At 42.0% G+C, this 13,642-nt stretch overlaps 2 protein-coding genes across 8 annotated transcripts in view; one reads left to right on the top strand and one right to left on the bottom strand.

The window, feature by feature from the left end:
- The window catches only part of LOC135703040 (furin-like protease 2), a 1,186,720-nt gene that overhangs the window by 1,108,021 nt on the left and 65,057 nt on the right, over positions 1–13,642 (top strand). For all 7 annotated transcript variants that reach the window (XM_065224146.1, XM_065224145.1, XM_065224144.1 and 4 more), the window contains 3 exons: positions 4,889–5,192; positions 5,263–6,435; positions 6,514–6,701. In XM_065224146.1, the coding sequence (XP_065080218.1) occupies positions 4,889–5,192; positions 5,263–6,435; positions 6,514–6,701 (1,665 nt within the window). The remainder of the gene's footprint in view (positions 1–4,888; positions 5,193–5,262; positions 6,436–6,513; positions 6,702–13,642) is intronic.
- LOC135703043 (uncharacterized) lies at positions 8,469–9,691 on the bottom strand. Its single transcript, XM_065224152.1, has 3 exons — positions 9,032–9,691; positions 8,621–8,966; positions 8,469–8,559 (listed from the first exon to the last, which is right to left on the bottom strand). Exons 1-3 carry the CDS (start codon positions 9,504–9,506, stop codon positions 8,469–8,471), a joined length of 912 nt encoding a protein of 303 aa, XP_065080224.1. The 5' UTR covers positions 9,507–9,691.

The following is a 13,642-nucleotide window of genomic DNA, read 5'->3' as shown; positions in this document are numbered from 1 at the left end:
ACGGAAATTGTTGGAGAAAATGATTCTTTTTCGTCTAGACAAATGGGTCGAGTCGAATGGTTTACTTTCAGATACGCAATTTGGATTTCGGAGAGGCAAAGGAACGAGCGACTGTCTTGCGTTGCTTTCAACTGATATTCAACTGGCCTATGCGCAAAAACAGCAAATGGGTTCAGTTTTCTTGGACATTAAGGGGGCTTTTGATTCTGTTTGTATCGATGTCCTTTCGGATAAACTCCACGATAGTGGGCTTTCACCAATTATGAACAACTATTTGAGCAACTTGTTGTCTGAGAAATATATGAGCTTTTCTCATGGAAACTCGACAACTTCACGAATTAGTTACATGGGTCTCCCCCAGGGTTCATGTTTAAGCCCCCTTCTTTATAATTTTTATGTAAAAGACATTGATGGTTGTCTTGATGAAAATTGCTCGCTAAGGCAGCTTGCAGATGACGGCGTTGTATCCGTTATAGGGCCAAGTGCACCGGACCTGCAAGGACCATTGCAAGATACCTTAGACAATTTGTCTACTTGGGCTATGAAGCTGGGTATCGAATTCTCTCCGGAGAAAACTGAGTTGGTTGTTTTTTCTAGGAAGCATCATCCTGCACAGTTACAGCTTCAACTAAAGGGTAGAACAATCACTCAAAGTATATCTTTCAAGTATTTAGGTGTCTGGTTCGATTCCAAAAGCACATGGGGAAAACATATTGCGTATGTGAAACAAAAATGCCAACAAAGAATCAATTTTCTTCGTACAATCACTGGAACTTGGTGGGGAGCACACCCGGAAGATCTGATCAGGTTGTACCGAACAACCATCTTGTCGGTTCTAGAGTACGGAAGCTTCTGCTTTCAATCCGCGGCGAAAACACATATCCTGAAGCTGCAACGGGTTCAATACCGTTGCCTCCGAATCGCGCTTGGCTGTATGCACTCGACGCATACGATGAGCCTCGAAGTACTCGCGGGTGTTCTCCCACTGACAGATCGTTTCGCGGAACTGTCCTTCCGGTTTCTTATCCGTTGTGAAGTAATGAACCCATTAGTAATAGAAAACTTTGAGAAGCTGCTCGACAGAAATCCTCAAACAAGATTCATGAGTCTCTATTACGAGTACATGACGCTGGAGATTGGCCCTTCTTCATTCAATTCCTCTCGTGTTTGCCTCCAAGACTTTTATAGTTCCTCTGTAAATTTTGATCTGACCATGTTGCAAGAAATCCGTGGAATACCAGATCACCATCGATCGATGGTTGTTCCCTTAATTTTTGCAAACAAGTACCACCATGTTAGTAACAATAAGAGTTTTTTCACAGATGGGTCAACTATAAACGCTTCCACTGGATTTGGAGTATTCAACGAATTTCATAGCGCCTCATATCAACTGCAAAAACCCTGTTCCGTATACGTTGCGGAACTAGCAGCCATATTTTACGCAGTAGAGCAAATTGCCTCACTACCATCTGATCACTATTTTATTTTTACTGATAGCCTTAGCTCGTTGGAGGCTATTCGATCAATGAGGCCGATGAAGCACTCCTCGTATTTCCTGACCGAAATCCGAGCAAAATTGAGTACTTTATCTAACTGCTCCTATACTATCACCTTAGCTTGGGTCCCATCTCATTGCTCAATTCCGGGTAATGAGAAAGCGGACTCGCTTGCTAAGGTGGGCGCTATGGAAGGCGATATTTTTGATCGACAAATCGCCTTTGCGGAATTTTTCTCAATTACCCGTCAGCACGTCCTCACCAACTGGCAACAAAAATGGAATGAGAGTGATCTGGGAAGATGGTTACATTCTATTCTCCCACAGGTGTCGAACAAGCCATGGTTCAAAGGATTGGACATGAGCCGTGACTTTATACGTGTCATATCAAGGCTCATGTCCAATCACTACTCGTTAGACTCGCATTTCTTCCGAATCGGGCTCGCAGGCAGCAATTTGTGCGCTTGTGGTAGTGGCTATCACGATATCGACCACGTGCTTTGGTCATGCACCCTACATTGTGTTGCTAGATCCGAGTTATCCGCATCCCTCAGGGCCCGAGGAAAACAACCTATGCGGCCCGTTAGAGACATCTTGGCGAGCCGAGATCTCGAATATTTTAATTTAATTTATGTGTTTTTAAAACGGATCGATCTGAGGATTTAGTAGTTAGTGTCATCTTGTGTTCCCCCAAGTTGTTAGCTGCCCATCGGTGTACCCCCATGTTTGTCTTTTTCGTCAGTTGGTCGCTTAGTTCGAGATAAAAAGCACATTGCTCTCCAAACCTTGTGTTCTCAATCCCTACCCTGCCATCCATTTGTTACAATTTGTTACCCCTAACCTCGAGATAGCCGCGAGTAATCGGTCCCCGCTTTACTAACGTTAGTTTTAAGAAATTTTGTCATCCAAACAATGAATATCGGCTCCGCAAAGCTACGGCAAATGAGCCTGGAAAAATAAACGCATTTAAAAAAAAAAAAAAAAATACAAGTAAACTACGTTTTCTAGAGTTTGAGTAATTTAATCTTAAATTTGAGTCGATTTTATATGCCATGTAGTGTGGATATCCGTTAGTTACTTAATACTGGTTCTTTTGCACGCCAGAAGCGGGGGAACGAGCACATCTTAGTGAGGGATTCAACTTTTCACCACCTAAATATAGAGAAATCGACAATCAAAAGAGCAATTTATAAACTTAATGCGATTCTAAACACTTCGTGCTCAAAAAGTGTTGATGAATCAGGAACAGGGTTGCTGAAACGCAACATATTCATTCAATTTTGCACAATAATTACAGCACCAGCTTTTGTGATTATTGCATGTTCAATCTCTGGAAAAAAAAACGATATTCGCCCGGAGATTTGGCAACAGTTTATGAGCAAAAAGAGGGACGCACATTTTTGCCTGTAGACTTGGAGACATACTTCAAGTCTCCGCGTACATCGTACGGGTTAGGCAAAAATGTGCGTCTATCTTTAAAAACTGTCGCATTAATGGCCTTTCTCTCATTTTCAACTTCTATTCAATTTTCATACTGCCGTACTCTAACGGAACTATCCACCTACCCTCTTCTAAAGATCATTCTCTAGCTAATAAATCATCACACTAAAGCTTCATGTTAGCATTTCCAACCAACTCTGAAAATCGTTAACTTCGCGTATGAAGTAACATAAAAACACTTTGAATGTTTAAAAGAATATAAAAAATAAGATATCATCGAAGACTACAGTGTCTTAACTATAATTTGAACCAAATAAATGAGAGAAATTTAATCGAAAACATCAATCGAAAACATTTTCATCTTTGTTGTTTGCCGTTACTGATCACCCATCCCAAGTAACTCATTGAGTTATGTTTAGTAAACTGCTTTAAAACCAGAAACAGTCATGCAAAGGTTATAGAAACTGTTACAGGACAAGTGTGTTGTTTGTTATTATTATTTAGCTCGTATGTCGTATTTCATTTTGCAATGATGAAGATATTTTTGATTTCCTGCTTAAGACATAACTCGAGACAGAGGAAACTTTCTGAGGTTTACAGTATTTACCATCTAGTTTCAGATGTATACGGTTACGTTAACAATAATCAGCTTATAGCAGACTTGTTTATCAGCTCGTAATGAGTATCGGATTTTCGCTTTTATCAAAGCATAGTGATGTTTAGTTCAAAAGAAAAAAAAATCAACTTGTCACCGGCCATATTGAGGCACAGGTATAAAAATGCAATCCCGTTAACTCCTTCGCATCAAAATCTCACATGTTCCGTCAGCGGTAAGCCGACAAAGTTTATTCGCCTTACATGGCTAGTTTGTTTCGCCTCTCGTTTGTGCGCTCTTTTCCCTCGCAGGATTATTAACTTATGCTTCATTCTGCCATAGGGCTTACTATTCGGACAAAGTTGAAACGTTGGACAATCAGTATGAAAATAGATTTGTCACACATTGTTTGTATGTCCAAATGTTTGATGGCCGTCCCAGACAACCTGAAGTAAAATTACAATGCACGGAAAGAATCGTATAAGCCTGCTGTTCACGTAAAAGCCGTTTATAAGTTGGAAATTTATCCCATGATGTTCTAGTTTAATCATACACACTTAGAAAAAACTAATTTTACACGTGACGGAATCCATCTTTGAAATAAAAGATGAGACGTAAACAAACATGTCATGTAAAATTAAGTACTCCGAGACTGAAACGTTCGAAAGTACGTTTGATTGAGCTGAATTTCACGTTTATTATGACTCGATTTTATGTCAAAATTGACGCTCGTATATGTCAGTCTCAGAGCACCTAAATTTACATAAATTTTTCTAAGTGTGTATATAATGTAAATTTTTAGATAATGACGTAAGACTTTCAGCGAGTGATTTCAAATTTATTTGAATACTGGAAATATTTGGTTTCCACTTTTGAACGTAAATGTCATTTTTCATGAGTTATGTTCGTGGCGGTATGACATGATTCCACCGGGAATACATATATGTAAGAAGATTTGAAACTTACCGAAGGTGAATTAGCCCCGTGTTTTTGCCTTCCCTCCCACGATGAATACGTTGACATCTTCTTCTTCTTCTTATTTTACCGGTCATGATGACAACGGCAAAGGGTGGGGTCGTTCAATAACATTGATGAATCTGATTATCCTCTCCTCCGTCCCCTGTTCTGACGTTTTCATCAGATGTTGATGCTTTCTTATGGACGGTCTTGAGCCCAAAAATAAGTTAAGAATTGGAGCATACAATTCATCGTGTTGTTGGTTGCTCGATTGCAAAAAGCTAAAATCATGCTTTTAGAAACGAGAAAGGAGGAGATGGAAGATTTAATCCCTTATTGAATAAACGTGAAGCGACGCATATTTTAAATTGTGTTTCTCTTCTTGTTTTTCTTTTTCGCAGGAGTTCGGATGTTGGATGGCACCGTTAACGATGCCGTGGAAGCAAAAGCTCTGGGCCTAAATCCTGACCACATTCACATCTACAGCGCCTCGTGGGGTCCGGAAGACGACGGATCCACGGTGGACGGGCCTGGGCCTCTGGCTCGGAGGGCGTTCATCTTCGGAGTTACCAGCGGTCGCCAGGGCAAGGGATCGATCTTCATCTGGGCCTCGGGCAATGGAGGCCGGTACACTGATAGCTGCAACTGCGATGGCTATACCAATTCCATCTTCACCCTTTCGATCTCCAGCGCTACACAGGGAGGGTAAGTTTTCTTTGAGTTTGCAATTTCGTGCAATTTGATCGAGTCTATAAACATATTTCTCAATCTGCAGTTACAAACCCTGGTACTTGGAGGAATGCTCATCTACCCTTGCCACGACGTATAGTTCCGGAACTCCTGGACACGACAAGAGTGTTGCGACCGTGGATATGGATGGATCGCTACGACCGGACCGAATCTGTACGGTTGAACATACGGGAACTTCGGCTTCGGCCCCACTGGCAGCCGGAATCGCTGCATTGGCTCTGGAAGCAAATCCCTCTCTGACGTGGCGTGATATGCAGTACCTGGTTGTGTTGACATCCCGTCCAGAACCTTTGGAGAAGGAGTCCGGATGGATCCTGAACGGCGTCAAGAGGAAAGTCAGCCACAAATTTGGCTACGGATTGATGGATGCTGGATCAATGGTCAGCCTGGCGGAACAGTGGACAAGTGTCCCACCGCAACATATATGTAAATCACGTGAAATCAACGAAGATCGCTCTATTGAGGGATCCGTTGGATACACTCTGCAGACGCACATGGACGTAAATGGCTGCGCCGGGACGGTCAACGAAGTTCGTTTCCTAGAACACGTCCAATGTAAAATCACACTAAGGTTTTTCCCTCGCGGGAACCTCCGAATCCTGCTAACTTCTCCCATGGGAACCACAAGCACTTTGCTATTCGAACGGCCTCGTGATGTAACCAAGTCTAACTTTGACGATTGGCCATTCCTGAGCGTGCACTTCTGGGGTGAAAAGGCCGAAGGCCGTTGGACACTTCAAATCTTGAACGGTGGTCGAAGACGCGTCAGCCAGTCCGGCATTCTATCCAAGTGGCAACTCATCTTCTACGGAACCGATCAGAATCCAATCCGACTGAAGAACGAAGCTCAACGGGGTTCGATCGCCAACTACGGCAACGTCAATCCATTCGTGTTTCCAACCGAAACGGACATCAATTCACCAGCCTTGAGCGGTGCCGGAAACTACTACCAGTCGGACATTTACTCCAACTCGATGAACTATCCGTTCCAGTTCAGCGGCGCAGGCAGTGGCATCGACAAAACGGTGACCACCCTGAATGGACACAACATTCCAACGGCTCAGCGGGAGAACGTGATGGCCGATTCGAACAACAAACTGGTGGTGCTGCACGACTGTGATCCCGAGTGCGATTCGCAGGGTTGCTACGGTAAGGGACCAACCCAATGCGTTGCCTGCAAGCACTACCGATTGGACAAGTGAGTACATTTTTGTTTTTAAATATTGGGAGCAACAATTGATCACCAAATATTGCATTCCTTTCCTCCTCCGATCAGTACCTGTGTGAGCCGGTGTCCTCCGCGGAGTTTCCCGAATCAGGGTGGCGTTTGCTGGCCGTGTCACGAGTCCTGCGAAACATGTGCCGGCGCCGGTCAGGATAGCTGTTTGACTTGCGCTCCGGCCCACCTGTACGTCATCGATTTGGCCGTTTGCCTGCAGATCTGCCCGGATGGTTACTATGAAAGTGAGTACCAAATTACCTACCGCATTGCGTGCAATCATTGTGTTTTCATATGCCGGTTTGATTTTGTTCGCTTTGATATTTTTCGTTGAACGAAGAAGCGAGCAAAACTGACAGTCAGCGTTGCCAACAGTTTTGCAAAAAATAACTGGCAAAATAGTCCTCTCCAGGCGGGTTTGTACTGGAGCGATTTGTTTGCTGTCAGAGTTATCAAACGAAATAAAAATAAACAACAAAACAAAAGCAAAACCTACGCATGCACGGTAGGTATTAAATGCCAAAAAAAAAAAAAAAAAATTCACTCATTTTCAATCGGATGAACTCTAGCTTGCAACTCGGAATAAGGGATTACTCTGAATTTTCCCAATTATAATCAATATCTTAACTTATTTGATGGTCTCCGGTCTTTCTTGAAGATTTTGGTCCTTCTTAAGTGCTCTCACGACTTTTTTGAAACTAATGGAACATTAGCATTAAGGTTCTACGATCTTGCAAATTGTAGTAGATAGAGTTAGTGTGGAATAAAGAATGAGTAGCATCGAGTGAGCGTGAAGCGTGATAGACCATATGTAAACGGAATCTCATTGGTTCGAACATTTTGATTGGTTAGTAGATATAAATATGAGGTACCTAAGCTAACAAATTTTGGAGAAGACGGACCAGCAGAAGGAACAGGAACAACAATAGCAGCAGCATTGGAGCCAGTTGCAGCCGTGGGAGCTGCACCATTAATTCGTTTATGGGGTGTTTACACTTATGCTAGCACTAGCATATTGTAAACAGGGCATCAGCGTCTACCAGCATGAGATTTCAGGAGCAACTGAAATTCGTGCTAGTTGGCGAGTACACTAGCGCTAACAAATCCGCACAGATATAAACACCCCATTAACCGTGGCCTGAAAAACTCGGTCCGGTCACGCCATTAAAAAGCATAGAAATTCCCTGAAAATGTTCTCACAATTTTCTAATGTTCGTGTTCCTCCTTTCACGTTTCAAAAATCAAGACCTATATCTAGTGAATAAATTATCACACTAAAGCTTAATGTTCGATAGCATTTCCAACCAACTCTGAAAATCGGTGATAATTTTGATCACCATTGCAACAGTTGGACCTTTGTGTTATTTTCAAAAGTAATCTATTGAAAATTGATCAAATGTGCATTTTAGCAGATTCGTAGAAAAATTTACAATCGATTGGCATGTTTAGAGTTATAATCCATCCGCTATTAACAGAGTTAAAAGTGGTCAAAACCTGACCACTTTTCGTAACGCGGTTGACATTGGTATTTTGCAAATTGCACCCCCAAGATGCTGCCAAAGACGCAATATTACGTAAAAAAACACCATTTTAATATAAATAGTCGACATCCATTAATCCTTCAACTACTTCATAAAACGAAGCAATAGTTGATTATTTTATGAGATTCCTATTTGCACTCACTCAGCAATCTGCTGACAACCGATAATGGTCATTTTGTTTCTCTTGAGCTCACACGAGTGAGTGAGTTTTCCCATGCTTGCCTTTGTCACACAAAACCGAAATTCGATTCTTAGTTCGAAATTGTACGTGATACTCTGGGCAACTCATTCAACACTCCTAATACAAAGCTCTGCAGTTGCAGTGCATGTCACTATACTAGAAAGGCTATCACCCATATTCATTCTAAAGAGAATGCATTTTCTCAACGCATTGACGATTACACCAATAAACTATATGAACATCTTTATTAACCGCACAAACATAACCCCTTTGACTCATACATTAGGATATCAACTTCTCGGTACCACTTGCCGCATTTTCTCATCCGTGTAGGGAAACTTCTTCGTAGTCGACGCAAATTGCTCTCCGTACAGTACCCCGCTAAAAAATAAATCATAAACCGTTAACCACATTGCCCACCTTTTCGCTTAAACATATCTACACAGACCTCTCCATGTCGCAAAAATATCCCATTTTGAATCCTGGTGGCCAGGTGGAAGCGTATCGATTTGAATTGCAATTCATCGGCTTCGGTTGGGCGTAGAAGCTATGAGAGAATGCACTGTTGTAAAAGTACGGACACAGCCCGTGCGATCCTTTTGGAAACGGTCCAGCTGCTGGCTGATCTCGCCCGCAACGTCCCAGGCTCCAACTAACGTGACAATCGCGACGTGCTGTACCGAATATTTCACTGGTATGGATACATTGTACACTCTTGGCTGCCTGCTTGGGATCTAGCAGGAAGTAACTCTTATCGTTGTCAAAGCGCACACCCGTTAGCTCACACACTGTAATGGAACGGAAGAAGCTTAGAATTGTTCGAATTTCCATCGCCAAACATGTCACATTCTACCATCGATGCGTCCGATCCTCTGTAGTCCAAAGCGTCGACCGGCTTCCAAAGCCAAATTAGCTCCAAAACTGAATCCAAACATGAAACCACGACTCGGATCGAAGCCAACCGCTTCTAACCGCCGTAAATGCCGGGTCAGAGAATTCACCAGTAGGTCAAAGTTCGGGTACAGATCTTGGAAATAATTCATCACGCGACTGTTGTTACCATAGCTCATGAACATGTTGCATCCATCGCGATAGCTTGTCAAATTCGAAAGCAGATCGATGACCCAGTCCTTAGTCGGTCCATCACGCCATCCATGAAGCACAATTGCAAACTGATCATCCGGATTGCATCCATTTTCAGCGAAATCGGTGTCATTTTCCGACAGGTAGACCAATTCATTGAGTTGCCTGTAAAATATAGTTAGTGTTAGACTTGTCCATCTAGCAATTCCAATTACTCTCGCTTTATCACCTATTGAAGACGCCATACTGAATTGTGCTCTCGAAACCACCCGCTGCTGCGATCTCAAGCTCACGGTGTGCTATCAGCAGCACCAAAAGAGCATACCATCCACCAAACGACTTATTAATGACTAACAGCGTACGATCAGGTTTTGTTCGGGTGAGATTTGGGCTGCAAGACTATCGATCGGTGAAACTGACCCAGTTCGGAATCTTATCTAAATCTTTAAATCTTTATTATCCAGTTTGGAACCAGTTCCTAACCCGTGCGAACCTGAGCTTGTTGTCAGTGCGAACCTCAACCCGAGCCAGACAATCTTGATACCCGATCCAGGTTGGAACTGAATCAAAATCAAAACTAAATTTGTTATTAGATCAGCTACGCGATCAGATCGTAGGAAGAGTCACACTAGTAAAACCGTTGCTTGGACAGGTTTGAGGTAAACTAGAAGATAAAAAAACATCAACAATAACGGTCTTCCGCATTTACGGATAGAAACTGGCGAAAGCAGGAAGAGTAATGATTGATCCGTGCCTTTGCAGAAGGGTAGGCAGTCCTATAGCTACGGGTGTGTCTTCTGTGGAGGTACTGGAATGAAGGCTTAATTTTGGTATAAATGGTGATTGTTCATTCTGTTTAAGGTGATTCCATGTAGAGTACGTTTTCTTATTACGTTTCTTAATTTAAAGAGCACAAATCTCAAGATTTACAAGATTTATAAATCTGTTAATTTCAGGCTTAGCGGCGCCGGTAGTGTAGTGGTAAGCGTGATTGCCTCTCACCCCAGCAGGTCTGAGTTCAATCCCAGTCGGCGCCGCTGCGATGTTCTGAGGCTCTAATCACGCCTTCCTTCGGAAGGGAAGTAAAGCCGTTGGTCCCCGGTTCATGGGTTGATGGGTCGATAGGTAGGGTCCAGGTGTGGGAGCTGCATCCCTGGCGTCGGTAGCATTGGTGCTCAGCATGGAAAACAATATCGACGAAAAACAAATCAAGGAAAAAAAAATCAGACTCTACTTGACTAGAAGAAGTAATTTAAGCTACTTGCTTTGACTAAAACCTTAATATTCAGACTTGAGAAATTGCGGAATGTGATGCGAAAAAGCACGCTATAAGGAATCAATCATTCTCTAATGAGTTTTAATGTCACAAGTGGCTTTCTCAGTCCTAATCTGAAATCAAGCAGATCATGGCTTCTTCCGCAAATTTCTCGAATATGGAAACTCGCCCTAGCAAACTACCACGATGATTGTGTGGAGAAAGAGTCCCTTGGTTGCTTGCGTGAATAGACTTTAAATTACGAGAAATGTGTGGATGAAGCCATTGTTTACATTAAGCCCTTATGACAACGAAAAAGAGAATTAATATGTTTCAATCGTAGAATAAGTGCAAGCAAGATATCCGAAAAATTGTCGATGATTTATAACATTAAGTTGTGAATTCAAAAGGTATTGTGTCTGCAACTAAACTTCTGACCGCAAGCGGAACTACCAGCACTTCCCAAGTAACATTGCTAGTTTTAAAGAGGTTTTATAGCACTCTACAAGTCTAAATCATGGTCTATAGAACCCTCATAAAACGAAAAGTGTTGCTTGGGTTGCGTTGCAATTTCTTAAGTGTAGATTCTGACATTAAAAATGCAAGTCTCATTACCCAAGCCTAAAAACAAGGCGGGTATCAACAAATAACAAATGCCACCGCTATGCGTACACGGTTCTTGAAGTCGGAGTGTTTAACGTCAACAAGATAATTTTTCCCATAAAGAAGAGATCAAATGGGAACGCCTTTACTCCAGGAGGAAATCATATATAATTTGTGATGCAATCAAATACATCAAATGCTGAATAATTTACCCTATTCAACCAAATATTGCTAAAAGTTGGTGAAAGTTTTTGCTCTTAATTCATGCTGGGGAATGGGCACAAACTTCATCAACACTCAAAACTAGTGCTTCCCGTCATTTTTTGGCGTAGGACTACGTCTTTAATTTCTATTCTGGGGGTCGCATTAAAAAAAAATCAAAATTCAGACATGTAACGAAAAATCCCAAACACGGACGCAACGATAGAGCGCAAATCGAACACACGACACATTCCCCTTTCTAATATGAGCGAGCTCAATGCTCGGTTGATCTCTCACTATTTCACCAATGAAAAGAAGGGAGGAGAAAAGCGGCGATAATAAAAACGCTTGCCAAATTGTTTTTTTCGTCATTTGCTTTCGAGCAACCAAGTCCCCGGCAACGTGACAGATAACCTTAGTTTCACGTACCCACTTGCAAATAGTAGATGTCGCCACACAACGTTAACAAAGGGACTGCCCTTCACCGCCGCAACGGTATTTCTCTATGGGAAACCAACTTATTGTTTCACCATGTATGGATGTCAAACAACAAGCAACAATGACATATGAAAAGAGCGAATTTATGATTTTCGTGGTGAAATGAAATAAATCCAAACAAATCGAAACAGATTGAAGGAGGTCTTCCTTTTATAATCAAATGGAAATAAATATACTTTGGTCACTTCTATTATATTTTGCTCTTGAATATTATCAGCCTTGAGAATAATGTTTCTGAGCATAGCTGTGCGATAAAGACAAAAGTCGTATCAATAAAAAGAATTTACTTCCCCATATTTATATTGCGGGGTCAAAAAAATACAAAATTGATTCTTATTCGCGGTGAGCAACAGGTTTGCTGCGTGAAAACTAACATTTCGTATATCCATGCACTAACATAGTGTAGTACTTGAACTTCGACTAGAATGGGGTACGTTTATAGATGTACTTGGGACCGATAGGCTAGTCAAGGAGTGAGCCAATTTAAAATCGTTAGTTTCATACGGTTGATTGTACTAACGTTGTACTCTTTTAAGCTATTACCTCAAATTGTATATTATGCAGTACTAACTGCATTTAATTAGTACGCTCTTTCTCGCTGCAAAACCATTCTTTCTTTAGCAATAGCAATAGCGTCGAAAACATCGAAACGCTCAATTCTCATTTGTTTCGATTCATTCGATGGCAATCACTTATTTTCGTTTTACAAATCATATGTTTAAGCTTTTGGTTTTGTTCTGCTCAAAGACATACGTGGCTTCACAAAAAGATTAATAAACTGATTATGTATATGCAATAAGATTATCTTTAAAATTACTTTTTATTTACTGTATGTCATTTCCGCATTCGCCCTATTCAGATAATACTTCTGAAATTTGTAAGTTTGACAGAACCACCAGCACCAAATTTTCTGGGTACACTGGAAATGTACTGGAAATGTCAAGTTGCCCCCGGGTTGCGAGCAACGGACGGATAAACGTCTGACACGACGTATGATTAGAACAGCACGCATCGCACCAATACGAAGACGAACCCGACGATGAAAGCACCCACGTCGACCGGAGTAAAGGCTTCCCGCAATAGGCAGCATGACTAGGCCGCCGTCATCCGGTCGGCATCGACTTGCCCTGGTGTGACCAACATTTGAAAAACAACCGGCCCTTTTCAGTGCCACCAATTCAAAAACGGAAAGAGTTAAGAACTAAATGATCAACATATTTGTTCCGTCCACTAGCGGTCCTACGTCAAGCTGCCGTTCGTGCCTCTAGGCACAGACACTTCTACTTTTTCTAATAGCTTTGTTCGATGATCCTAATGGGTGCTACGATCAAAATCTGCTCAAACAGAAATGCGTTTAAATTGCTTTTTTTTTATTAAAGAAATGAAACTAGTTATCTTTTTAAAGTTCAATTAGTATAAAATATTTTAAAAATTCAGCTAAGCTTCCGGTTGACCAAAACAGCACGGAACAATCGTGTTGCTTCAGGCAAGGCAGCAGACGTTTTTCCAGACCCTCGTTCACGCAAATGTCCTGGTTGACGGTCCTGATTGCAATAAAAATGTCGCTTTTCAAGCCACAGGTACAGATGGCCTGCCAAACCAGATACTTCTTAGCGAACTTCGACAGTTTCATGCGCTTGAAAAACTGGTACGGGAACAGGAAGCTCGGAGGAAGCACTCGGCGTGCGAGTAGTTCGTATTTTCGCGATGCGCTTGCAAAATTGTGATGCGTTGCTCTGCCGCTCATGGCAAGTCCGTCCCATAGCACAAATCAGCAAGCCGAGAAAAAAACGTTTTAGTTTGTTTCACCCCATTGCTTCCTTT

Source organism: Ochlerotatus camptorhynchus, unplaced genomic scaffold, assembly GCF_037179485.1.
Source record: "Ochlerotatus camptorhynchus isolate MF236.1 unplaced genomic scaffold, CSIRO-AGI_Acam_v1.1 ptg000207l, whole genome shotgun sequence".
Classification (NCBI taxonomy): Eukaryota; Metazoa; Arthropoda; class Insecta; order Diptera; family Culicidae; genus Ochlerotatus; species Ochlerotatus camptorhynchus.
The sequence above is the reverse complement of the archived record's forward strand: the minus strand, read 5'-3'. Positions and strand labels throughout refer to the sequence as shown.